General features: G+C 38.3%; 1 protein-coding gene across 5 annotated transcripts in view; it reads right to left on the bottom strand.

The window, feature by feature from the left end:
- CTTNBP2 (cortactin binding protein 2) overlaps positions 1–27,016 on the bottom strand; it is a 161,602-nt gene that overhangs the window by 72,202 nt on the left and 62,384 nt on the right. For 4 of the 5 annotated variants that reach the window (XM_059933528.1, XM_059933529.1, XM_059933532.1 and 1 more), the window contains exons 4-6: positions 13,367–14,996; positions 7,192–7,395; positions 5,677–5,776 (exon numbers count right to left, since the gene is read on the bottom strand). In XM_059933528.1, coding sequence (XP_059789511.1) covers positions 5,677–5,776; positions 7,192–7,395; positions 13,367–14,996 — 1,934 coding nt within the window. Of the gene's footprint in view, positions 1–5,676; positions 5,777–7,191; positions 7,396–13,366; positions 14,997–27,016 lie in introns of those variants that run through there. The other variant, XM_059933533.1, reaches the window with a different exon arrangement.

The raw sequence follows: 27,016 nt of genomic DNA, 5'->3' as shown, positions 1-27,016 counted from the left end.
GGAAAATACTTAGAAAAAAATCCTAGGAAGTTGCAAAAAGCAAAACTTGAACTTACCACATGCTCGCAGCTATTTACATAGCATTTACATTGTATTAGGTATTATAAGTAACCTAAAGATGGTTTAAAGTATACGGGAGGACGTGCGTGGGTTATATGCAAATACTGCACCATTTTATATAATGGACTTAGAGCATCCTCGATTTTGGTATCTGTAGGAGGTCCTGGAACCAATCCCCCATAGACAGGAGGGATGACTTTATGCTGATATGCTAAAAATAATCTTCTTCTTCGGAACCAAGTTCATTCACATGAAGTTTGGAAACAGCATATTCCTCTTTTTCATTTCCCTCATATACAACCATCTATTATTAAGAAGAGCAAATTTAGGGAACATACACAAGCCTCTTAGATAGCCTCATCCACCAGAGGGCAGACAGCAAAAGCAAGGAGAACTACAGTCCTGCAGCCTGTGGAACAAAAACCACATCCACAGGAAGACAGACAAGATGAAAAGGCAGAGGGCTATGTACCAGATGAAGGAAAAAGATAAAACCCCAGAAAAACAACTAAATGAAGTGGAGATAGGCAACCTTCCAGAAAAAGAATTCCGAATAATGATAGCAAAGATGATCTAGGACCTTGGAAAAAGAATGGAGGCAAAGATCGAGAAGATGCAAGAAATATTTAACAAAGACCTAGAAGAATTAAAGAACAAACAAACAGAGATGAACAATACAATAACTGAAATGAAAACTACACTAGAAGGAATCAACAGCAGAATAACTGAGGCAGAAGAACGGATAAGTGACCTGGAAGACAGAATGGTGGAATTCACTGCTGCGGAACAGACTAAAGAAAAAAGAATGAAAAGAAATGAAGACAGCCTAAGAGACCTCTGGGACAACAATAAACGCAACAACATTCGCATTATAGGGGTCCCAGAAGGAGAAGAGAGAGAGTAAGGACCAGAGAAAATATTTGAAGAGACTATAGTCGAAAACTTCCCTAACATGGGAAGGAAATAGCAACCCAAGTCCAGGAAGCGCAGCGAGTCCCATACAGGATAAATCCAAGAAGAAAAACGCCGAGACACATAGTAACCAAATTGGCAAAAATTAAAGACACAGAAAAATTATTAAAAGCAGCAAGGGAAAAACAACAAATAACATACAAGGGAACTCCCATAAGGTTAACAGCTGATTTCTCAGCAGAAACTCAACAAGCCAGAAGGGAGTGGCATGATATACTTAAAGTGATGAAAGGGAAGAACCTACAACCAAGATTACTCTACCCGGCAAGGATCTCATTCAGATTTGATGGAGAAATCAAAAGCTTTACAGACAAACAAAAGCTAAGAGAATTCAGCACCACCAAACCAGCTTTACAACAAATGCTAAAGGAACTTCTCTAAGTGGGAAACACGAGAAGAAAGGGACCTACAAAAACAAACCCAAAACAATTAAGAAAATGGTCATAGGAACATACATATTGATAATTACCTTAAATGAAAATGGATTAAATGCTCCAACCAAAAGACACAGGCTTGCTGAATGGATACAAAAACAAGACCCATATATATGCTGTCTACAAGAGACCCACTTCAGACCTAGGGACACATACAGACTGAAAGTGAGGGGATGGAAAAAGATATTCCATGCAAATGGAAATCAAACGAAAGCTGGAGTAGCAATTCTCATATCAGACAAAATAGACTTTAAAATAAAGACTATTATAAGAGACAAAGAAGGACACTACATAATGATCAAGGAGTCAATCCAAGAAGAAGATATAACAATTATAAATATATATGCACAGAACATAGGAGCACCTCAATACATAAGGCAACTGCTAACAGCTCTAAAAGAGGAAATCGACAGTAACACAATAATAGTGGGGGACTTTAACACTTCACTTACACCAATGGACACATCATCCAAAATGAAAATAAATAATGAAACAGAAGCTTTAAATGACACAACAGACCAGATAGATTTAATTGATATTTATAGGCCATTCCATCCAAAAACAGCAGATTACACTTTCTTCCAAGTGCGCATGGAACATTCTCCAGGATAGATCACATCCTGGGTCACAAATCAAGCCTCAGTAAATTTAAGAAAACTGAAATCATATCAAGCATCTTTTCTGACCACAACGCTATGAGATTAGAAACCAATTACAAGGAAAAAAACGTAAAAAACACAAACACATGGAGGCTAAACAATACGTTACTAAATAACCAAGAGATCACTGAAGAAATTAAAGAGGAAATCAAAAAATACCTAGAGACAAATGACAATGAAAACACGACGACCCAAAACCCATGGATGCAGCAAAAGCAGTTCTAAGAGGGAAGTTTATAGCTATACAAACCTACCTCAAGAAACAAGAAAAATCTCAAATAAACAATCTAAACTTACACCTGAAGGAACTGGAGAAAGAAGAACAAACAAAACCCAAAGTTAGCAGAAGGAAAGAAATCATAAAGATCAGAGGAGAAATAAATGAAATAGAAACAAAGAAAACAATAGCAAAGATCAATAAAACTAAAAGCTGATTCTTTGAGAAGATAAACAAAATTGATAAACCATTAGCCAGACTCATCAAGAAAAGGAGGAAGAGGACTCAAATAAATAAAATCGGAAATGAAAACGGAGAAGTTACAACAGACACCGCAGAAATACAAAGCATCCTAAGAGACTACTACAAGCAACTCTATGCCAATAAAATGGACAACCTGGAAGAAATGGACAAATTCTCAGAAAGGTATAACCTTCCAAGACTGAACCAGGAAGAAATAGAAAATATGAACAGACCAATCACAATAATGAAATTGAAACTGTGATTAAAAATCTTCCAACAAACAAAAGTCCAGGACCAGATGGCTTCACAGGTGAATTCTATCAAACATTTAGAGAAGAGCTAACACCCATCCTTCTCAAACTCTTCCAAAAAACTGCAGAGGAAGGAACACTCCCAAATTCATTCTATGAGGCCACCATCACCCTGATACCAAAACCAGACAAAGATACTACAAAAAAAAGAAAATTACAGACCAATATCACTGATGAATATAGATGCAAAATTCCTCAACAAAATACTAACAAACAGAATCCAACAACACATTAATAGGATCACACACCATGATCAAGTGGGATTTATCCCAGGGATGCAAGGATTCTTCAACATACGTAAATAAATCAATGTGATACACCATATTAACAAATTGAAGAATAAAAACCATATGATCATCTCAATAGATGCAGAAAAAGCTTTTGACAAAATTCAACACCCATTTCTGATAAAAACTCTCCAGAAAGTGGGCATAGAGGGAACCTACCTCAACATAATAAAGGCCATATATGACAAACCCACAGCAAACATCATTCTCAGTGGTGAAAAACTGAAAGCATTTCCACTAAGATCAGGAACAAGACAAGGATGTCCACTCTCACCACTATTATTCAACATAGTTTTGGAAGTCCTAGCCATGGCAATCAGAGAAGAAAAAGAAATAAAAGGAATACAAATTGGAAAAGAAGAAGTAAAACTGTCACTGTTTGCAGATGACATGATACTATACATAGAGAATCCTAAAAATGCCACCAGAAAACTACTAGAGCTAATCAATCAATTTGGTAAAGTTGCAGGATACAAAATTAATGCACAGAAATCTCTTGCATTCCTATACACTAATGATGAAAAATCTGAAAGAGAAATTAAGGAAACACTCCCATTTACCATTGCAACAAAAAGAATAAAATACCTAGGAATAAACCTACCTAGGGAGACAAAAGACCTGTATGCAGAAAACTATAGGACACTGATGAAAGAAATTAAAGATGATACCAACAGATGGAGAGATAGACCATGTTCTTGGATTGGAAGAATCAATATTGTGAAAATGACTATACTACCCAAAATAATCTACAGATTCAATGCAATCCCTATCAAACTTCAATGGCATTTTTTACAGCACTAGAACAAATAATCTTAAAATTTGTATGGAGACACAAAAGACCCCGAATAGCCAAAGCAATCTTGAAGGAAGAAAACAGAGCTGGAGGAATCAGACTCCCTGACTTCAGACTATACTACAAAGCTACAGTAATCAAGACAATATGGTACTGGCACAAAAACAGAAACATAGATCAATGGAACAAGATAGAAAGCCCAGAGATAAACCCACGCACCTATGGTCAACTAATCTATGACAAAGGAGGCAAAGATATACAATGCAGAAAAGACAGCCTCTTCAATAAGTTGTGCTGGGGAAACTGGACAGCTACATGTAAAAGAATGAAATTAGAATACTCCCTAACACCGTACACAAAAATAAACTCAAAATGGATTAGAGACCTAAATGTAAGACTGGATACTATAAAACTCTTAGAGGAAAACATAGGAAGAACACTCTTTGACATAAATCACAGCAAGATCTTTTTTGATCCACCTCCTAGAGTAATGGAAAGAAAAACAAAAATAAACAAATGGGACCTAATGAAACTTCAAAGCTTTTGCACAGCAAAGGAAACCATAAACAAGACAAAAAGACAACCCTCAGAATGGGAGAAAATATTTGCAAACGAATCAACAAAGGATTAATCTCCAAAATATATAAACAGCTCATGCAGCTCAATATTAAAGAAACAAACAACCCAATCCAAAAACGGGCAGAAGACCTAAATAGACATTTCTCCAAAGAAGACATACAGATGGCCAAGAAGCACATGAAAAGCTGCTGAACATCACTAATTATTAGAGAAATGAAAATCAAAACTACAATGAGGTATCATCTCACACCAGTTAGAATGGGCATCATCAGAAAATCTACAAACAACAAATGCTGGAGAGGGTGTGGAGAAAAGGGAACCCTCTTGCATTGTTGGTGGGAATGTAAATTGATACAGCCACTATGGAGAACAGTATGGAGGTTCTTTAAAAAACTAAAAATAGAATTACCATATGATCCAGCAATCCCACTACTGGGCATATACCCAGAGAAAACCATAATTCAAAAAGATACATGCACCCCAATGTTCACTGCAGCAGTATTTACAATAACCAGGTCATGGAAGCAGCCTAAATGCCCAGTGACGACAAATGGATAAAGAAGATGTGGTACATATATACAATGGAATATTACTCAGCCATAAAAAGGAACGAAATTGAGTTATTTGTTGAGACGTGGATGGATCTAGAGACTGTCATACAGAGTGAAGTAAGTCAGAAACAGAAAAACAAATATCGTATATTAACGCATGTATGTGGAACCTAGAAAAATGGTACAGATGAACCGGTTTGCAGGGCAGAAGTTGAGACACAGATGTAGAGAACAAACGTATGGACACCAAGCGGGGAAAGCGGCGGGGGGATGGGGGTGGTGGTGGGATGAATTGGGTGATTGGGATTGACATGTATACACTGATGTGTATAAAACTGATGACTAATAAGAACCTGCTGTATAAAAAACAAACAACAACAACAACAAAAAAGAAGAGCAAATTTAGGATCCTACTTTGCTTTTAAATTCTCAAATATGTTTAGTTGAATTTATTTGCCAACGGATCTTAAGCACTAGTTTACACATTCAGCCAGAACTAAAATATGTGTGCAAATTATAAAGAGGCTCTTTTCATAGGGGAAAAAAAAAAGAATTAAGAGCATCACTTACTTGAAATGTCCCTGAGCAGCTGCAGCACACAAGGGTGTGAAGCCATTTTTATCAGCAGCATTGACTTGGGCTTCTGCATTCAGCAGCAATCTCACACAGTCTATGGATTTTAATAGAAAGCCATTTTAATTCCCCACTCAGAGTCATGATGAACCAAATTCATTACGAGCTGTAGACAAACACTAACCCCAAGGGACCTCTCTCATGCACAGCTCCTCTGACAATTTTTTCAGGGCCGCTGTGAGACTCCACAGACTATTATAAAGGGAAAGCAGCCCCTTTCCCCCAGGATTGTAATACCCCAGACTCACCAAGACATGATTTCTTTCTTTTTTTTTGGTGGGACTGATGAGTGAAAGGACTGTCATATGTCGGAAAATGTTTTACCAGATTTTCCCATCAGCCAATCCCCAAAAATAGTATTACTCGATGGAGAACAAAATCCATTCACCAAATTGATATACCATTCTTTGTATTTAAATAGTTAAATTCTTAATTTATGATGTTTAATTTAATCTTTAAAATGCTTTCATGTTGTGGTCATCTTATACTTAACTCCCTGAATGAAGATCAAGGAGAACCCACACAAAGTCATCAGACTCAGGCAAAAATATCACCTAGACCTCACATTCCACATGTTATTAACTAGACTGAATTTCTTTACATTGGAGAAAATTCCCACAGTACTTTTGAAGAAGTACTCCAAAATACTTTTAAAATAATGAGCTATCATCTTGTAGTTCACTAGAATCTTGCATGTAGTCCACTTGAACACAGTGAAGCTCTGAAAACTTCCAAGGAAGCCACATTATGTGAATTATACGAGGATCACATGGCTTACATATGCAATACTATTTGACTTTGCGTTTGCCATCGAATCATCTCTTTATCTGCACTACTGTATGTTTTAGTATATTTGACTATAAGATTTGCTTTTTAAGGAACAAGATTAATTCCCCGACTTCATCGATATGTCGTTTATAATTGTACAACCTCTCCGTTCTCTTAAAAAATCCAAATAACTATAAATTGTTCCAACTACAGAACAATTTCAGACCCATGCCCTTTCCTAACTACTAAAACTTTCCCTCACTGCAGCATGTGCTAAAGCCCTAAGGCTTTGCTTTCACAGACACCAGCTATTTCTAACAGACAAATTAGAGCTATTTTGTCCTGGCCAAAGCGATAACAGATGGGGGGGCTTTATTCGAAAATGTGCTTTACAGTTACTAGACCCCAAATTTCTACAAACCGAATACATTTCATTGTGCATAAAACAGAGATAACTTTTTGCTAGCTGCAGTAAAAGTTTAGATTATTACGGAACTGTCCAATTTGGATTTTTAAAATGCTTATAAAATCTTTAAATCATGTAAAAAAGTTATTTATTCTACCTGAAAGAGAAAATTTGAAACCTAAATTCACCTTTTGCGCATAACAGTGGTTACAGGTGCTTTTGATTCTGCATCCTTTTGCAAGAGGGTGATACAGTGAGGTAAGATGGCACCATCTTACCTGTATGTCCATTCTTAGCAGCAGAATACAAGGCAGAATGGCCATCTTCACAGGAGTAATTAATGTCCAGTCCTTCTTCATTAAGCAGCATTGATAATAAAGTGACATTTCCCTGGGCAGCAGCTTGCTGAAGAAGGGTGGGCCTGCCAGCCAGGGGGGCAGGACCACCACTCATTAGCAAAGGGGTTAGGGAGGGTGACCAGCCTGTGGGTTAAAGTGACCCTAGTTAGACAGTAGGAGCAAGGTCAAGAGACAGATATTACCCACTCCTTTCTGAAGTACACACACACAGCCACATGAACATGTACCCGTAGAGGATTATGTGGTTTCTAACATTATCAATCTGTTAATATTTACTTTAGCGTAAATCTGTACTGTTATTTCAATCTTATATCTGCTGCTAGTTAAATTAACATACATGGTGACACATTAATTTTAGTCGTCAGTCTTGCACAGATAAGTGTTAAAGTGGTGATTGGTTTTAGGAAACTAAGAAGGCTGTCTCGATTTGAAAGTTCAAACTCTTCCTCAGGGTTTCAAAACAATGTGAATTTTAAAATTATGTACAGATTTCCTCAATTTTGGGTATCAACTGATATCTTTAGGTATAAGATAGAGATAATTCTAAAAAAATAGAAATTTTCCTTTTTCTACAATGTTTCCAAGGTACTTAATTATAAATTTTACATAAACCACTGAAATGGATCAAATACTGTCAAGGAATCTATTTACATTCCTTGAATTCCCTTATTTGGGAAGAAAAATAATGGGCAGCCAACTTCTATTCAGTGTCAAGAGCTAATAGAAGCACAACATATATAGACTATACCAGCACAAATATTCAATACACAATTTTGGAGACTATGTCATCTGGCCATCTTCACATTTTGTACCAAAAACTTTTAATCAGCCAACAAAACAGAACACTCCACCATATAGTTTTAACGAAAGTCATTAAGAGTTATCATAGTTAGAGATTTCTCATCAGTATTTAGCAGCTTTAGAAGAGAATCTGTTAAGTATGTGAAGTCGGCTGCATATAGCATGGAAAATTCTCTGAATTCTTCCTCGATCAAAAGGCTGTAAAAATAGTAAAGTAAAAATGTTTATTTAACATGATATATAGGTATTTAGTGTATTTTAGGCTTAAATACAATTACTTTCAAAATAAGTCATTTTTATTTCTTCCTTATGGAGCCCCAAAAACCTGAAAGTTGGTGTGTATATGGGGCATATGTACACATATTCACTCCTGGGGTACACTTTCTACTTCTGTCTGGTAACATTCTCTGTAGTAAGATACAATAGTGGAGCTTTTATATTCCCTGCACCTTGGTAACAGGATAATATTCTAAGTACGTGGGTGTTATATTAATATGTAATAAACTCTTATAATTGGATCTTGAATTATTGTCCTTAAATTATTTCACTAAGTATTAAAAAAAAAAAAGTGCATATCAAAGTATTTCTCAGTATTTTAAAGATTCTTTGGGGAAAAAAAACAAAGCAGTTTCTACAAATGAAACTGCTCATTAAAAACTGGATATTATATCTTCAGAATCAATTATTTGGGTCTCTGAGTAATTTATTGCTTTTACCCTATTAGACTGCAATAACATAAAATTCAATGCTCACAAAATTAAATATTTATCTAAACGTTACGATATTTTCCCATTGATATTCATTAGCTCTTCTTACAAAAGTAAGATTTTTTACTTCATACTTACAAGAAGGCTCCTCTCTGGTACATTTTACCTTTTGTATTTTCTTAAAAACAAACAAAAAAACAAGCCCACAAAAATTAAATCAGTACTTATTAGAAATAGATGATGAACAGAGAAATTATAAACACCAAGGTATGAAACCTTGACTGCAAAGCAAACACAAAAGCAATTCGAATGCATTGGCACTATGGTCCTCTGTGGAATAGGAGGGACTGTGGGTCATGCTCAGTCAGTCTGTCTGTCTGTCTCTCTCCCTTTCCTCCCTCCCGACCTTGACCCCAGTCCCCTTTCTCTGTCTCTCCCTCTGTCTGTCTCTCTCAATCCCTCTACCTCACCCCAGGGGTCTCAGTTCTTGATACCCTTTTAAGAACATCAACTGGTATATATTAAATGGTTTGCTATTCTTTTGGGTTTTGTTTTCATTTTTTTTTTTTAATACAATTCTAGGCTTGGGGGACAATTAAAATATAAATATATTTTAACTTTTTTAATGGAAATATTCCATTATGGAGATAATTTCCTGGGAAACTCCATTTCTAATGTTAAGCTATCTTAAGACAAAATATTTTATTCAAAAATTTTCTCAATCTCTAGACCACTCAAGAGTCTTACAGTTCTGTTATACAAAACTCCAGAAGAATATATATCAATTTTATTTTATTTTAAATACACTTAGTAATCTTTTAAAAGTGAAAAATGCTTTATAAATACCAAGTATTCTTAAAGTTTAACTACATTTTTTATCTCCACTATCATTTTCAATTTTCCCCAGCACAGGCAAGCTTAAGTTATTATAATAAATCCTGCTATAAAGATGGGAAAAATAAAACTTCACCATGAGACTTTATTGTTCATTTGAAATTCCCGACAATGATAAAAGTGATAATATTTAGTTGACTGGTTAAGTAATGATAGTACAGACCTGCAGTCATACAGCTACTTTAATGATGTTAGAAAAAGGTCATTCAGCTTTGCAGTATCATGTGTAAACATTAGTAAAAGTGAGCATCTGGCAGAACGTGCAGTGATGAAGGGAACAGACAGAACATGCAATGGCAGAGGAGCGGAGAACAGCTTCTGGCATCAGCTTCAGAGTGTGGAGAAGGTTAATCTCATTCATAGCTCAGATCAATCTCGTTTTCTGACTTAGCCTTTAAGCCAATTAAACACGGAGGATAATTTTTTAAATATATGTTTACCTAAGGAAAAAAATCTGAACCAAATTAAATAAAATGTATCAATTAATAATTTTTAAAAAAAACAGAAAAAACATTTGCAAGGGTATGGAAACTCAGTTGCCTGGGGTGATTTCTGGTTTAGGCTCCTGTTCACCTAACAATTAAAATGTGTTCATTTGACAGGGTCAGCAGCAGCAAGAAATTCTAATTTGTTTAGAATTTTAAAGGTTATTTAAAAATTTAACATTTGGCTATAAAACTGCTAATCGAGTTAGAGTAATTTACAACATAATTCATTAAAGTGGTATCTTTCGTCATTGTAATTCTCCTCAGTGCTTTAATTTAACCATAATTGTTTATCATACATATAAGCTGACATAGAAACAGATTTTTAGAGTTTGAAAGATCATGGGATCTAGATTTCCAAAGAGGGAGAGGTAGTGAACTGCTATTTGAAAAATTCAACAGGCAAGTTTAACACATCTTTTTGGTTTGGAACTATTATTACTTTTTTGGTTCAGTGCTTTCATTTTTAGATGGAAAAACTCATAGCTCAGAGAGAATTTGCTCTTTAGGGTAATACATGGCAAGGAGCAGAAATGGACTAACGCTGCCTTTTTATACTCAGTCCAGTGCTCTTTTCACCACCGACATTGGAAAACACATCAACCAGGTATTTGATAGACATGCTCTGTCCCCATGTCCTGCTCTTACCAATCACAATGACATGAGTGGCTATTTACAAGATGAATACCCTTCACTGAGCCGATGCTTTGGCGAGGCACATGCTCACCCAGGCACAGGTAGGTCAAGGAGGATGGAGGGTGCTTCCTAGTTGCAGCGGGCACAGCAGCAAAAATAGGGGCATCTAAATGGAAAACAGTCGAAATCCTATATCTCATTTGGAAAGTTTAGGTTGACCTACATCCACGGTTGAGTTATACACCCCAACTATGTAACTGCAATAACATTTCTATCCCCCCAATAGAACGGATGTTCAGTAAATTCTTGCTGATGACTAACAACTTCCACTGCCTCCATTTTCTCCTAATAAACTATATCTTATAATCAAACGACAAAGAAGCCTGTTACTGCACCAAATGCAATCCTGCAGTTCTAAGAATATTTTGGCCAAACTGCAAAATCAGAGAACAGAAAATGAGGAACGAGTTTCACGGATCTTCAGTGACTGCTATTTCTTTGGGTCCACTATTTATCCTCTTTTGCTCTCTAGACACAAGCAAAGGCGTTTTTTCAGAGGAGTTATGGTTCCTTTATCCAAAATCCCACTGTATCCTAGGCAGGGCATTTTAGTGAATAAATAATGGACTAGGAATTCTCTGACTTTAAAGGTTAACTTAAAATCCTGCTGTCAAAAGTTCTTCAGTCACGGATCCTGATTTTAAAGCTTTTCCATGGAAAACAAAGGGCATTTGGAGCTGAACCCTGGAGCACAGTAATGACCAAGGCAACTACTGGCAAAGCATTGGGGTATAAAGCAAAGATAGCTTTGTATTTTTTAAAAAACTGGCAAAATTCATATATCCCAGGAAGTGTTTTCTGTTTTATAGTCTATGCATTTAGGTCAACAGCACTGCCACGTCCCCAAACATTTTTGGAACTTGTGTTTTGCAACTACCTTAAGTCCTTACAGCACATTCTCTGATGCTCCTGAATGGTAGCAAAAATTCCTCTTTTGAGGGTGGATTTAACCTGTGGGAAACAGCTAACATCATTTTAGGCCATGAGAAAGGCCATCCAGCTCAGTAATACCATTTTAGATTAAAAAAAAATATGGAATGCTCAATGCCTGGAAAGACATCCCAAAGCAATACCAGAGTCAATTCTAAAGCAAATTTTCAAAAATGCTTTCAGCAACAGTAAATTGAAGCAGTAATATCACCTCTTTTTGTTCATCACTCATGCTGCTCTAAGCTCAATACCATGCTCTTTGTACGTTATGATATTAAATCCTCCTAACAGCCACCCTCCCCAATATAAGCAGCATAAGCTCGACGTTAAGGATGAGAAAAGTTGCTCAGTTCAAGAAAAATCCCCCAAAACACACAGCTGTAAATGGCAGGGCCTAGATTCCAAGGCAGATCTGACTGACATCAAAGTCCATGCTGTTTCCAATTCCCAATTTTGCCCCTTAAAATATGAATCCAGCCTCTCAAAGAGCTTAATTTCAAGGAGACAGCTTATAATTGGATAAATAAGTCCCGTTATACTGCTCTAATTACCTGATAATTAGCAAGTACAGTACTGTTTTTCCTATTCCCATGCTTCTCCCTAAATTTTAAATATAACACAGCTCAAATCTTCCTTTAACTCTTAAAGTTCTCTCTCATTAGAACCAATAGTCTCTACTAACCACTAAGATCCTGGGGTAGAAGAGACCCTGCAAAGTTTCAACAGAACGGTGACACCGTAATATAATTTTAGAGCCACATTTACTCAGTGAAAGATGAATGCCAATAAAAAGCAATGCTTCCTCTAGCACTATATAATGAAAGGGAAAAATCCAGTTCTTTATCGATTCTTTGTTCAAGAGTCCCAGATTCGGTGACTTCATAAACCACATCTGCAATGGAAACCTTCTCTAATATAGCCCACATGCTATGTTATCCATCTGTGCTCAAGTGTTAGAAGATGACGGCTCTAAATACTTCTGAAATAAACTAAACTTAGAACAGAGATTTACAAATATACACACTATTTTTGAGGTTAAAAAAAGTAAACACCAAACTGATATTAAAACTTAGGATATACCAATTACAGGACACCTCTAATCAATTTGATAATCCAAGGTTGACTGTAGTGTTAATAACTACTTGAAAGCATTCTTTCAAATGTCATCTCAGAAGGGACAGAACTGAACACATACTGTCTGGCGATGGCTCACTGATAGTGAAGTCTTCTGAGATAGATATTTAATAAGAAGGACGAGCCCTTCCTCCCATGGAAATGCTTCAGTCTCTCTAAATTAATGGTCTCTGTGTGCTCCAAACCACTACTTTCAAGTTATTTTTAAAAGAAGACAACACTTAGCATAACAAAACCACAATTCATATAGCAAGATGAATCACCATACCCCGGAGCCTTTAGAGAAAAACAAAAAAAAAAAAAAAAAAAAAGAGAGGAAAGAAATAGGAAAAAAAAAAAAAAGTATCAAATTTAAGAAAAAGTTTCAAGGCAATGTGAAGGAAACAAAGGCAAGTGAGAGGACAGGCCACATTCTTAAAGAAGGGTATAACATTCCAATCCCTTTACCTGATGCTGTTACCAGGAGGCTGTCTGAGGCACCTGCTCTACAGGATGAGGCACTAACAGGGTTTATGGAAGAGCGAAAGGCAATGGTGGTGGGAATGACAAGGGAACTTTCTGAACATGCAGGTTGGTTCAGTCCAGGGGTTTCAGCAGGCCAGGCACCCACCTGAGACGTGGCCAGGGCTGAAACGGCACAGCCTGCAGGGGCCACAGTTAAATCTATGGATGGTTTTGGTGGCAGCTGAGGGGAGGAAGACTTAAGGAGATTCTCCTCACTTATTACCCTGTTCCCTTGTGGCAAACTGGAAGGAGGCGAAGCCACAGTTTTGTTATCAACTTTGGCCCCTGCACTGGAGGCCCTGCTGCTATCCATGACAACCTTGAGCTGCGGGTGCGGCGGAGAAGGAGTGTGGGAGAGCCCTGGCTTTTTGGGAGGGATGGGAGGAGGGTTTCCTCTGTCAACTCGTGCGGCACCGGGAGTCTTTAAACTGGTCCGACCGACCGGGGGGTAGGTGCCAACGTCCCCCGCGGGGGGCACTCCAGGTCTCGGGGGCGTTCCCGCTGGAGGGCTCGTAAATCTTGACAGTGCTTGGGTCACAGTATTCCGAGCTAGCTGTTTGGCCACTAGGTTGTCACGACTTGTAGGAGATACATCTCTGGATGGAGGACTTTGGGGGGTGTTTCCGTTTTGGTCTGGGTCATTAGCATTGCCCTGAAATCGAAACCGAGCCGCTTGGATTCGCGGGTTCAGGCCTGGATGCAGAGGCGCGTTGGCACACGGTGAATGTAAACTGTGAGGAGGTGGGGCGGGTGTGGGCCCGGCGGCCGGGGCGGCGGTGCTGGGAAGTGGGGATGCGCTACTGGTTAAATCTGGTGTTGAGCCGCTGCTCGGTCCATTCTCCTCAATTCTGTTTGCGCTTGGAGGTGGGACAGTGGGCAGAGAGGAGCCAGTCAAGTCACCGTGGGAAGCCTGCCTGTCGATACCTGGCCTGACCAAGTCGGCACTGGCACACGCATTCCCCTTCGCATTGGCGGAAACTAGGGGGCTCCCCATGGCAGGCTTTACAGGCACGGTCAAAGGTGACTTCTTCACGGGGTCAGTGCTCTCTATCACTAGGTCTGTCTGGCACGCAACAGATCTTGTCATCGGTCCCTCTGTTCCCACAGATATAGAGACCAAACGTCTATCTTTTGTCTTCCGGGGGAGAGAGAGGCTGGGTTTGCTGTCATTTCCCCTTTTCAGTTGCTCGATCATCTTCTTCATCTTGTCTATCTCCTCTTTGAGGTCAGTGGTGTGTGCTTCTTCTCGGTGCAGCTTGGCACGAAGCTGTTCCCGCTCTGTGTCAAACTCTGAGAGCTGCTTTTCCATCTGAGCTTCCATTTCTGTGCTTCTTCGTTTCTCAGCGGCGAGTTCCTCTTCTAACGCGCTCGTCTTTTTCTTCTCCTCTTCCAGTTTGGCCATCACCTCTTCTAGCTTCTGGGCCTCCTCTAGGACTTTGCCCGAGAGCTGCTTGCACTCCTTGACCAGCATCAGGACCACGTGCTTGTTCTTGCCTCGCTCCTCCTCCAGGCGGGTGGCCAGCTTCTTGTGTTCTTGCTCAAGGGCTTGGAGCTGAAGCTTTTCCATCTCCAGCTGAAAGAAATGCACAGGACAGCCCTGATTAATAGGCAGAGGATTCTTTCAGCCAAAGAAGTGGAGAGATTTTTATTAATTTTGTAACAATTACATGGTTTGGGTCAAAGTGCCACATTTCTGAGATGTGTTGTGAGATGACAGATAATATTTTAGAGACTCATTAAAATGAGAAAATAAATGTAAACGGTTTTACAAAGAACATCTAAATTACAGCAACAGAAAAAAAAATTTTAATGTATTAAAGTTAACTGTAGAAAAGGAGAACAGTTACCTGATGCTTCAAATCACAACACAGAATTCAGCAAGGTCTGCTTTTGTAAAAACAGAACTCTGTTAGGGAACTGTTTTTTTTTTTTTAAGGTTTAATGCCTTAAAATTACTAATCTTTGAGGCACTGTATAATAAAAAGTGCTGAAAACAGAGGACTTCAGTTAATTTCTAAACTCCTATACTTGCTAATCATATTACTTAGTTTTTTGTAAACTTCTTTGAGCTTATGATAGGTTGCTGTAAAAATCATGTAAAATCATATATGAAAGTTCTTTGAACTAATATATAAGAAATATCTTATTAGAAATACAATCAGTATCAGTGAACCCCAAGTCTGACCTCATCTCCTTCAATCCCACTTTGCCCACTTGGCTCCCATGACACTGGTCTCCCCGATGTTTCTTGAACATCATCCTGCCTCAGCATCTCTGATCTTGCTGCTCTCCCTGCCGAGAAATTCCACCACAACCCATCACACAGGGCGCCTGCACTGAGGAGTCTGCACTGCACAAGGGTGACCGGCTGCAGGGGTGAGAGGGACCGAAATCCAGCTCTGCCTTCTCACCACGCATCTGCCCAGGCCTGGGCTTGTATCTGCCTGGAAAGAAGGGCGCGTTTTCCTTTAGGAAAAGGCTCTGTCTGCTCACTGAGCCACAAGTCCCTAGGATTTAGGCTTTCCAAAGCAACATTTGCTTAACTGATCAACATAGAGAAGAAGCTTTTAAAAACTTTTAAACCTCCAGGTGGGGTTTTCTAATATGCATAAGAACACCCAACGGCACAAAAGCCTGGCTCTTTTACTTCCTTCAGGACTCTGCTCAACTGTCACCTTCACAGTGAGGCTGCCCTCACCATCCTGTGGAAGACAACAGTCCTTCCCACCCTTGTACTTATCACTCTTTGGTTAGCACCTGCCTACCTCGACTAGAACAGGACTCCACGAGGGCAGGGACTGTGTCTTCTTTGCTGCTGTGTCCCCAAGACCTAGAACAGTCTCTGGCACACAGTGGTGCTTAATAAATTATTGATTGAATGAATGAAATTAACACAGTTCACAAAGACATCAAACTTCCAAAGGCTGATGGACTTTTTGGATACGAAGGCCTTACAGATGCACTATTCTAACATGTTCGCCCAGGTTTCTCACTTCTCTCCAGGAAACATCTGCCATGAGGTGCTTGTGAGGGATACATCCCAAGCTGGGCTGTAGTAGTCAGCCCGGTCCACATGCCTTACCTTCTCAACTAGAGAAACTTTCCCTTGGTGGTCCATAAAGGGACTTACAGTTTAAGGTTAAAGTAGATCTACCTGACTAAAGACATGGAAAGGACTCCCCCAACCCCCAGATGTTAAACACAAATATACTCTCAAGAGAGACAGGAATTATTCAAGCCAGTTCCAAGGTATCAGTAACAGAGGAAGGAGACGCTCGCATGATCCATCAATTGAGAATGTGCTCCTGCTCCTCACCATGAAATCCATTACCCATCCCCCTCAGTCACGCACGAGACCAAAAGCAGAGAACGGCTCCCTGCCCAACGAGCAGTCAGAGGTATTATTCATCTACTTTGGGATTCTTCCTGCTTTGAGGAAGTCGGCGAATAGCAATGCAATGGGTCCTATAAAGAGGTGTTCAGGAATACAGATAATTCCCCAAGAATAATTAGAGACAACTGGCCATACACATACACTCTATTCTAATATACGAAATTTGGGGGTGACTTCATAAATAGATTACGTAAGATTTGGGAAACAATAGTTCTGTCCTATACTAGATGTATATGTATATTTTATTCATCTGGGTGCCTCACAGAAAATTGGACTTATTAATAGCTAAAGCACTTTTAACTCTTCTAAATGCATCAAGCAATAGGTTGCTATGGAAGGCATACAGAAAATTAGAGCTGTAAAGAAAATATTAAATATGTTTTGTATTACCCCCTCCCCTTCCAAATTCTTATAGCAACATAGGAAAAAGCACATATCAGGTCAATTTTCAGCTTATTTTTAAAATATGATTTTCCTAATTTATCTCTGAAGGTGGAAAAAAAAGTTTTCTTGTAGAATTTAAGGGCTACCTGCACTTTATAAAACAACTAACTAGCGGCCAAATTGGCGATTTCCCTGATGTCATCCAGTTATTCCGTGTCAGGATCCCGGCACTCATTCAGGTCTCCTACTGTCTCAAGTTTTTCCCACCACATCACACATGCTGCCCATGGTATTTCTATACTATGGGTCATCACACTTTACTTTTGAAATAACTTTCATCTTACATTTTAGAATCAAATTAAAGACTTCCAACAGGAGATCAACTCAACTAATCTCAGATATTTATACAGAAAACTATACTCCTATAAAAGCACCCATAATTCTTCTGCATCTTTGTCCTTCCATCATTCGTGCCTTATAAATCCTATCTTGGAGGAACATGAGTCTTTTTAATCTCATTACAGATAGCATAGCACAGAGGAAACCACATAACTGATGCACCTACAACACATGGTTCCAAACTCAATTGAGCTCTGAGCCCCAATCATCAATCACTCTACCTAACTCTGTTTAGCCTCCTCTACCATTTACTATGTCAGGGAATATTTAAACCTCTGCTACTCTCCCCAATACTTCACCCAATGACAACTCAAGAGACTCTCAGTCTACCCTAATAGACTCTTTTATCAAGAAAATTCAGACTAACTCACTCCCTCTACATCCTGTCTCGTCCCTTAAGCTTTTTTATAGCCACTCCAATCCATATGTCCTTCCCTTCACTCTAAGGGAGAGAGGTTTCCATCTGCTGAAGGTCAGACTTTCTTCAACAATTAACTTCATTACTCCCTGTCACCTCTGACTTGCTCCATCAGTGATCACACTGCTCTTTATAAATATTAAACGTCTTCCTCTGTATCAGCTCCTTCCAATCAGTATATAAACATATTCCCATACTTAAAACATAATTTTTATATTAAAAAAAATTCCTTGACTATTCTGGCCCAGAGACAAAGTTCTTGTCCTTGAAAGAGTAAGAACTATAGTACTAAGTTCTAATCCCAACTTCTTGGCCGTGTCACTTTGATAAGTTTTCCCTCTAAAGATCAGTTCTGTTTGGTTCTCTTATCTGCACAATAGAGCAATGATAGTCATTACATTATAGGATTAAATGAGGCAAACACATGTAAAGTATTTACCGTTGTGCCTGGCACTAAAGAATGTTAAGTTTTCATTTCATAACATAATAACTATTCGTGCTATTTAAAAATGTCAGTTTTACACAGTGATTTTCCTCTGAAAACACATTTACAGGCAAACAAAGATCTAGAGAGTTGACCATATTAAACATACAGATGATGTTTTTATAAGTTTGATAGCAATTATAATATAACAATACAAAGTACATCAGAGAAAGTTCCACTACCAGTAACGGTGAAACAACTTTTATTAGACTATCTTCTCCTGCAGATAATAACGATAAACATTTGAAAACATATTAAGAAAATAACTATTTGAAGGCTCTGGAGAGCAATAAAAGTGATAAAAATAGGAGAGGAGTACACCTTCCCATCAGGAAGAAGTCAACAACACTGGATGAGATTTCCCCTTGTATAGCTTTTCAAGTGAGGGCTATTCCCTGTGCTGACAGCTCTGGCAGCAGGAGCTCAAGCAAAAAGCACCCCTTACAGTGGCCTGAGGAGCCAGAGGATGAAACTGGAGCCACTGCATCTAACCTCACCAGCATCACTGGTTAACTCTTGAATTACACATTCGTAGGAGAGATTCCATACTGAATGACAGAGGTGGCTGCTGAAAGGAGAACTGAGCAAATACTTCAGCTATTGCCAACTGCAAAAAGCCAGAGTTCGGAGTATTAATCTAACCAGGTTAACCACTTACTAGAAATACAGTCTTCAGAAGATAACAGAATCCACAGTCTCTGTACCACATCATCCATAATGTCTAGTATGCAATAAAAAATTACTGGGCATGCAAAAAACGTATTTTAGGTGATCCATTGTCAAGAGAAATGTACTCAAACAGAAACTGATCTTAAGATGATCTATACTGGAATTAGCAGACAAGAATCTTAAAGCAGCCATTTTCTAAGAAAATATAGTCACAGTGACTGAACAGGATAGGAGTCTTAGCATAGAAATGCAAACTAGAAACAAATGGAAAGTCTAAAACTGAAAAGCATAATATCTAAAATGAAAAAAAAAAAGTTGACTGAATGAGCTTAATAGAAGATTTGAGAGAGGAAAACTTAAAAAGAAAAGAAAAAACAATGAATTTGAAAATAGAGCAAAAGAAAGTATCCAATTTGCGGAACACAGAAAAGAAGGACGGAAAAAGTGAAGAGCACTTCAGTAACCTGTAGGACAATATAAAGTGGTCTAAATTCCACATAACTGGATTTCCAAAGGGTGAAGAAAGAGAGAATGGGGGAGAAAAATATATTAAAAGAAAAAAATGGCCCCAAAATTCAAAAATTTGGTAGAAAACAAACTTACATATCCACGAAGCTCGGAAATCCCAAAACAGGATAAATATAAAGAAAATCATACCTAGGCACATCATAGTAAAACTGATGAAAACAAAGATAAGAAATGATATTGAAAGCAGCCAGAGAAAAAGACACATTACATACAGAGAAACTACAATATAAATGATGGCTGAATTATTATCTCCAAAATACGTGAAGCGAGAACTGACAGAAGGGAGAAAGACAAATCTATAACAATTTTCTCTCATAAATAATAACAATTTTCTCTCATCTAGATTAAAAAATCAGCAAGAATACAGTAGCTCCAAATAACACTAAGAAAATCACCTGGCCTAAATGACACTATGGAACAGATTACCCTAGGACTACAGATGATGCAGTCTTTCCAGATGCCCTTGCTGAGCTATTAAAAACCACCAAAAAATTACAAAAGACTAAAATGTTACAGAATATGTTCTCTGACCACAGCAGAATTAAATTGTAAATAAATCACAATAAGATATTAATAATACCCCAAAATTCAAAAATAAAACATAGTTCTAAATAGTACAAAAGTTTAAGAAGAAATCACAAAGGAAGTTAGAATATATTTTGGGCTGATTGAAAATAAAAAATATCAAAATTTGTGGGATGCAGAGAAAGAGGAGTATTTAAAGGCAGATAAAGCAGAGGATACAGACAAACATATCTTTAATTGCTTACATCAGAAGAGTTTTCTCCCAAAGAAGACATACAGATGGCCAATAGGCACATGAAAAGATGCTCATCACCACTAATTAGAGAAATGCAAATCAAAACAATAATGAGGTACCACCTCACACCAGTCAGAATGGATATCATTAAAAAGTCTACAAATAATAAATGCTGAAGAGCGTGTGGAAAAAAGGGAACCCTCGTGCACTGTTGGTGGGGATGTAAATTGGTGCAGCCAATATGGAGAACAGTATGGAGGTTCCTCAAAAAACTAAAAAGAGAGTTGCCATATGACCCAGCAATCCCACTCCTGGGCATATACCCAGACAAAACTATATTTTGAAAAGATACATGCACCCCTATGTTCACAGCAGCACTATTTACAATAACCAAGACATGGAAGCAACCTAAATGTCCATCGACAGATGAATAGATAAAGAAGATCCATCGACAGACGAATAGATAAAGAAGATGTGGGGTGTGTGTGTGTGTGTGTGTGTGTGTATATATATATATACATACATACATACATACACACAATGGAATATTACTCAGCCATTAAAAAGAATGAAATAATGCTACTTGCAACAACATGGATGGACCTAGAGATTATCATACTAAGTGAAGTAAGTCAGAAAGAGAAAGATAAATACCATATGATATCACTTACATGTGCAATCTAAAATACGACACAAATGAACCTGTCTACAAAACAAAAACAGACTCACAGATATAGAAAACAGACTTGTTTTTGCTGGGGGTGGGGAAGCGGGTGGGGGTGGAGGACTGGAGTTTGGAATTAGCAGATGCAAACTATTATATACAGGATGGATAAACAACAAGGTCCTACTGTATATCACAGGGAACTATAGTCAATATCCTGTGATAAGCCATAATGGAAAAGAATATATAAATGTATAACTGAGTCACTTTGCTGTACAGAAGAAATAAAACACAACATTGTAAATCAACTACACTTAAATAAAATTTTTTAGAAAACAAGAGTTGTCTCAAATCAATCATCTAAGTGTTACCTTAAGAAGCGAGGAAAAGTTAGGTGAATGAAAGACAAAGTAAAAGGAAAGAAATAACAAAGGTAAAAATCAATGAAATACAAGAGACAAATGATAGAGAAATTAACACGGCCAAAAGTTGTTTTTCAAATAAAATATCATTAATATTGTTAAACATTTAAAGAACAGATTAAGAAATACAGAAAAGCACAAATTACAAATAAAAGGAATAAAGCATGGGGTACCACTATGGAATGAATATTAAAAGGATAATAATGAAAACCTTGTGCCAATAAATTCAACAAATCAAATTCCTCTGAAACACACAACTTTCAGAATTGACATAAAATGGAATAAAAGATTGAAATAGCTTTATATCATTATGAGAAACTGAATTCACAAATAAAAATTTTCCCCTAAAGAAAACCTCTAACTCATATGGATTTACTAGTGACTTCTACCAAACATTAAAGAAAGCCAAATTTATACATGCCCTTTCAGAAAATAAAGAAGAAAATGCTTCCATTTTCCTTTATGAATCCAGGATTACTTTCATATCAAAACCAGTCAAGTATTGTTTTAAAATTTACAGAAAAATTATCACTCATGAACACACACACAAAACTCCTTAGCAAAATATAGGCAAACTGAATCCAGCAATATTTAAAAAGAGTAATAAAAGGTGACCCACTGAAGTTCACCTCAGGAATCCAAGTTGGTTTAATATTTGAAAATCAATTAGTGTGATTCATCATATTAAAAGAATAAAGCTCAAAACCATGGCCACAGCAATAGATGCAGATAAACCATTTTGCAAAATTCAAAACTCAATCATGATAAAAACCACTCAACAAAGAGTAGAATGAAACCTTAATGAGATAAAGGGCATCTATAACAAAGTACAGCTAACATCATACTTAACCATGAAACAGACTGTTTTCTCCCTAAGTAAAGGAAAAGCCTCTGAAGTCTGCTCTCACTATTTCTGTTCAACATTGTATTGGAGGTTCTAGTCAGCGCAATGATTGGGGAAAAAAAGGAAAAGAGGAAGGCAGGCAATTTGGAAAGGAAAAAGTCAAATGGGTTCTGTTCATAGGTAACATGCTTGTTTACCTACAAAATCATATAAAACATACAAAACAACTGCTAAAACTAATAAGCAAGATTAGCAAGATCACAGGATACAATGTCAACATACAAAAAATCAATTGAATACCTGTATACTAGCAACAAATGTTTGGCAAAAACTTAATTGTGTTTATAATAGCATCAAATATTTAGAAAGAAACCCAACAAAAGACATTTAAGACTACTAAACTAAAAACAGTAAAACACTGCTAAAAGAAACCATGAAGACCTGAAAAAAATGAAGAAAAATACTATAATCATGGGTTGGAAGACTCAATTTTGTTAAAGATGTCAGTTCTCAACATATTAAAGGGTCAATGAAACTTCAATCCCTGAAAACTCTCAGAGAAACCAACAAACTGATTTTAAATTTTTATGGAAATGCAAACGATCTAGAACAGCCAGAACAATTTTTATAAATAATAACAAAGTTGGGCTTCCCTGGTGGCGCAGTGGTTGAGAGTCTGCCTGCCAATGCAGGGGACACGGGTTCGAGCCCTGGTCTGGGAAGATCCCACATGCCACGGAGCGGTTAGGCCCGTGAGCCACAACTACTGAGCCTGCGCGTCTGGAGCCTGTGCTCCGCAACAAGAGAGGCCGCGACAGTGAGAGGCCCGCGCACCGCGACTGAGAGTGGCCCCCGCTCGCTGCAACTGGAGAAAGCCCTAGCACAGAAACGAAGACCAACACAGCCATAAATAAATAAATTAAAATAAAATAAAATAAAATAACAAAGTTGAAAGACTTGAGGTTTGTACATTTAAGGCTTATTATTTAACTACAGTCATCATTTACCTGAAGTTGTAGTACAGAGGTAAGACTAATCCATGATGAGAAAATCAGAAGAGTGTTCAGTGGCTGCCTGAAGTGGGGGAGGGATTTATGGAGAAGACACTCCAGGAAACTCTCTGTGGTAATGGAAACATTTTCTATCTTGTAAGGGGTACAGTTTACACAAGTATATGCATTTTTAAAACATCAATTTGTGTGCTTAAGATGTGAATTTCACTTTAATGTAAATCTCTCTTTAAAAGCTATAAACAATAGTGAATTCCAGGTTTGCATGTTTGCTTTTTATAGTGCTATGGATTAACAATTCTGAAACTACTCTCTGTGTGTTCTAGGCTGGAGTACATGAGTAATATATTGAAGTATAATGGGTTCCAGCTTTCTCAGTGTTGGAGAAGTTAGTTTTAAATAGAGAAAGAACACGAATGTACCCCCTATGGTTTTGGATTAGAATCAGAGGTGTCAATATAAGTATGAACTCATGGTTTCATACAGACAGAACTATAAATAAATAAAATATAGATTTGTGTGTATATAAATATGATAATTATACATAATTTCCTAGCTTTAGTTTCATTTCTAAACACCATTTTCCATTAAAAAGGAATGGAAGTTAACAGCTTCTGGGAGTAAGAGCTAATTGCAGGGGTTGGGAAAAGAAAAGTGTACAATGAGCCTGCAAGAAAAAAAATACCTTGCTGTAAGAAAATAAGGGGCTTCCCTGGTGGCGCAGGGGTTGAGAATCTGCCTGCCAATGCAGGGGACATGGGTTCGAGCCCTGGTCTGGGAAGATCCCACATGCCGCGGAGCAACTGGGCCCGTGAGCCACAACTACTGAGCCTGCGCATCTGGAGCTTGTGCTCCGCAACAAGAGAGGCCGCGACAGTGAGAGGCCCGCGCATCGCGATGAAGAGTGGCCCCCGCTCGCCGCAACTAGAGAAAGCCCTCGCACAGAAACGAAGACCCAACACAGGCAAAAATAAATAAATAAATAAATAAATTTATTAAAAAAAAAAAGAAAAGAAAGAAAATAAGGAAGTGCTCAAAGGATGATGGGAATATATCAAAAGGAGTAGCTTGAAAGGGCTCTCACTGGCCAAATTTCGGACAATTTTGAGCAGTGATCCAGGGACTGTGGACCTGATGGGTAGGGGTAGGAACAGACAACCCCAAGTAAACTGCACACTGCGGAGATTATAAAGGAACCACAGCCTCTTGTGTATAAAGACTACCGAGTTCCAGCTGACTCTGTTCTACTACTGTCCAATTTATATCTACTCACAACCACTTCCAAGTAATGGCTGAAGGGAAATTTTGCGTGGAGCAGTATTACCAAAGCCGTTTGCAAAAAGCAGCGGATTATGTGGAAGAGCTTAGAAGAACTAACACAACTTCACTGGTAGTGAGGAAGTGGGTGGTTGCCCCCAAGAATAGCACCCAGACTGGGAGCTCTGAATGAAGGGAGCTCCAAACAACTGTTTTTCCAGAATGAAAGGAAAAGCTCTGTAGGTGGAGCAGAGCAGCAATGTAAAGGCGATCAGTTCTCAATCAAAGTGTAAAAGAGAGAGGCAAGCAATTATGGTCATTTGTAAAATGAGAAAGCAGACTGCATGTCTGTCACAACCACAAAATACTCTTATGACATTTTATTATATTCTTTATTACTCTCTCACGTCTTTTAACACTCACTGCACCCTTGTCCTCTTTTCCACACGGTCACCCTCACTGGCACCTGCCCAATCCTGGTAAACAAATACATAATGATGAGATATATTGAGATTTTCTTCTTTATAGGGGCCAGAGCTACCAGTCAGCAGTTGGGCTCTGTAGTTCTCATCTGCCCCTTCCTCTTTTTTTTTAACATCTTTATCGGAGTACAATTGCTTTACAATAGTGTGTTAGTTTCTGCTGTATAACAAAGTGAGTCAGCTATACGTATACATATATCCCCATATCCCCTCCCTCTTGCATCTCCCTCCCACCCTCCCTATCCCACCCCTCTAAAAAAGTGGTTCTCATGAACCTAGGGGCCAGACAAGAATAAAGGCGCAGACATAGAGAATGGACTTGAGGACACGGGGAGCGGGAAGGGTAAGCTGGGACGAAGTACCCCTTCTTCTTGATCTAGTTTCAAAAGAGAGAATGGAAGACATGGATGAGGCAAGCTGTTCTCTCCTCTAAATCCCTGCTCAGAGCTGCAGACCTCAGTCTCCAGCTCCCCTTAATGCTCACTCTGCAGTGCTCCTGGGGAGTCCAAATGCATCTTGAAACGTAATAATGAGTTATACAAAAAAGACTCAGGAAGGAGCTAAATACAATCATTCATGTACAAAGCATCCTAAACATTCTTCCTAAAAATGTTATTTTAGCTGTTTCTCTACCATGTTATCCTTGAATGAAAATCATGAAAACAATTTAAAATTAAATTATATTTGTATGTTATAACCATTATATAATGAAGTAGAAAACAGTGAATACAAACGGCAAAACAAATTACAATTATTTATAATGGGAAGAAAAAGGCATATGAAATAAACAGAACACATATTTTGATTGCTCTTTTCTCGTCCACTTGTCATTTCTTTGGTTGTCTAGCACCTGAAACTCCTTCCAATGTCAGGAGAATTCTCCACCTCTGGTTCTCTCCTATAGTAGTTAAATATGGCCAATAGTTGCTTTCCCAGTCTTGTAGCTAAGGAGAGGGCATGGGGCTTAAGGTTGGCCAATCAAATTCACCTGCTCTTAGGCTTCAACTAGGAAATGAGTAACGCAAAGAAGCAGGGCCGGGGGAGGTACCACTCAAGACCCAGAGCAGTGATGGCAGTGGTACTGTCTGGTGTCAACAAGCTTCAGTATCTAGCTCTCGGCAGAAGGATCAGCCACGGCAGACTAGATCTACGGTGAGCATTTGTCAGTGATGCTGGCTGGTAAGAGCTTGTCCCCTAGTTCTCCCAGCCATGCTCTACCATGCTGTAAGCGAACAAATAAATGCCGTTTCTGCTTAACTCAAGAATACTGGATTCACTTGCTCGCAACTACAAATTCTGCCTGACGCAGCTATCAGCATGCAACTGACCACATCATACTGAGCGGCCGCCTAGAAGGAGCTCTGTCTAATACACAGAGCTACATTTAGTTTTTCCTCTGGTGAAAAACACTGTCCCCTTCTGAATTTCCTAGTTGTTATTTTGGCTTCTTTCTTTTAAAGGCTCTGATCAAATTAAAAGATCTTTCCTATTTCAGGGCTAGAAATTATACTATGTATGAATAAAATGACTGAAAATAAATTAGAAAAGAAGCTGTATTAACAGATGATGCATAAGATAAATAATAAAAACCCAAATAACAAGCACCCTAGGTTACTGGTTCTAAACGGGGGAGTATATTACCAGAGGCAAAGTTCCCCATGATGATTACTCATTAGCTTATTCAAAGTGGCTTGAGGCTCAGGCCATTTGCCAAATTGACTCTTGCCCAAATTTTCCTGGCACACAAATTACCAAACAGTTAACCCTCCTATTAGTAGTCTCAGCAGGAACCAACGCATGAATGAGCACAAAGTCTCTTCTCCCGCCTTGAGAGGGCAACCAGAGCAGCGTTCAGGCCAAATGTCTTAGAATCACCAC

Source organism: Balaenoptera ricei, chromosome 9 (assembly GCF_028023285.1).
Source record: "Balaenoptera ricei isolate mBalRic1 chromosome 9, mBalRic1.hap2, whole genome shotgun sequence".
Taxonomy (NCBI): Eukaryota; Metazoa; Chordata; class Mammalia; order Artiodactyla; family Balaenopteridae; genus Balaenoptera; species Balaenoptera ricei.
The sequence above is the reverse complement of the archived record's forward strand: the minus strand, read 5'-3'. Positions and strand labels throughout refer to the sequence as shown.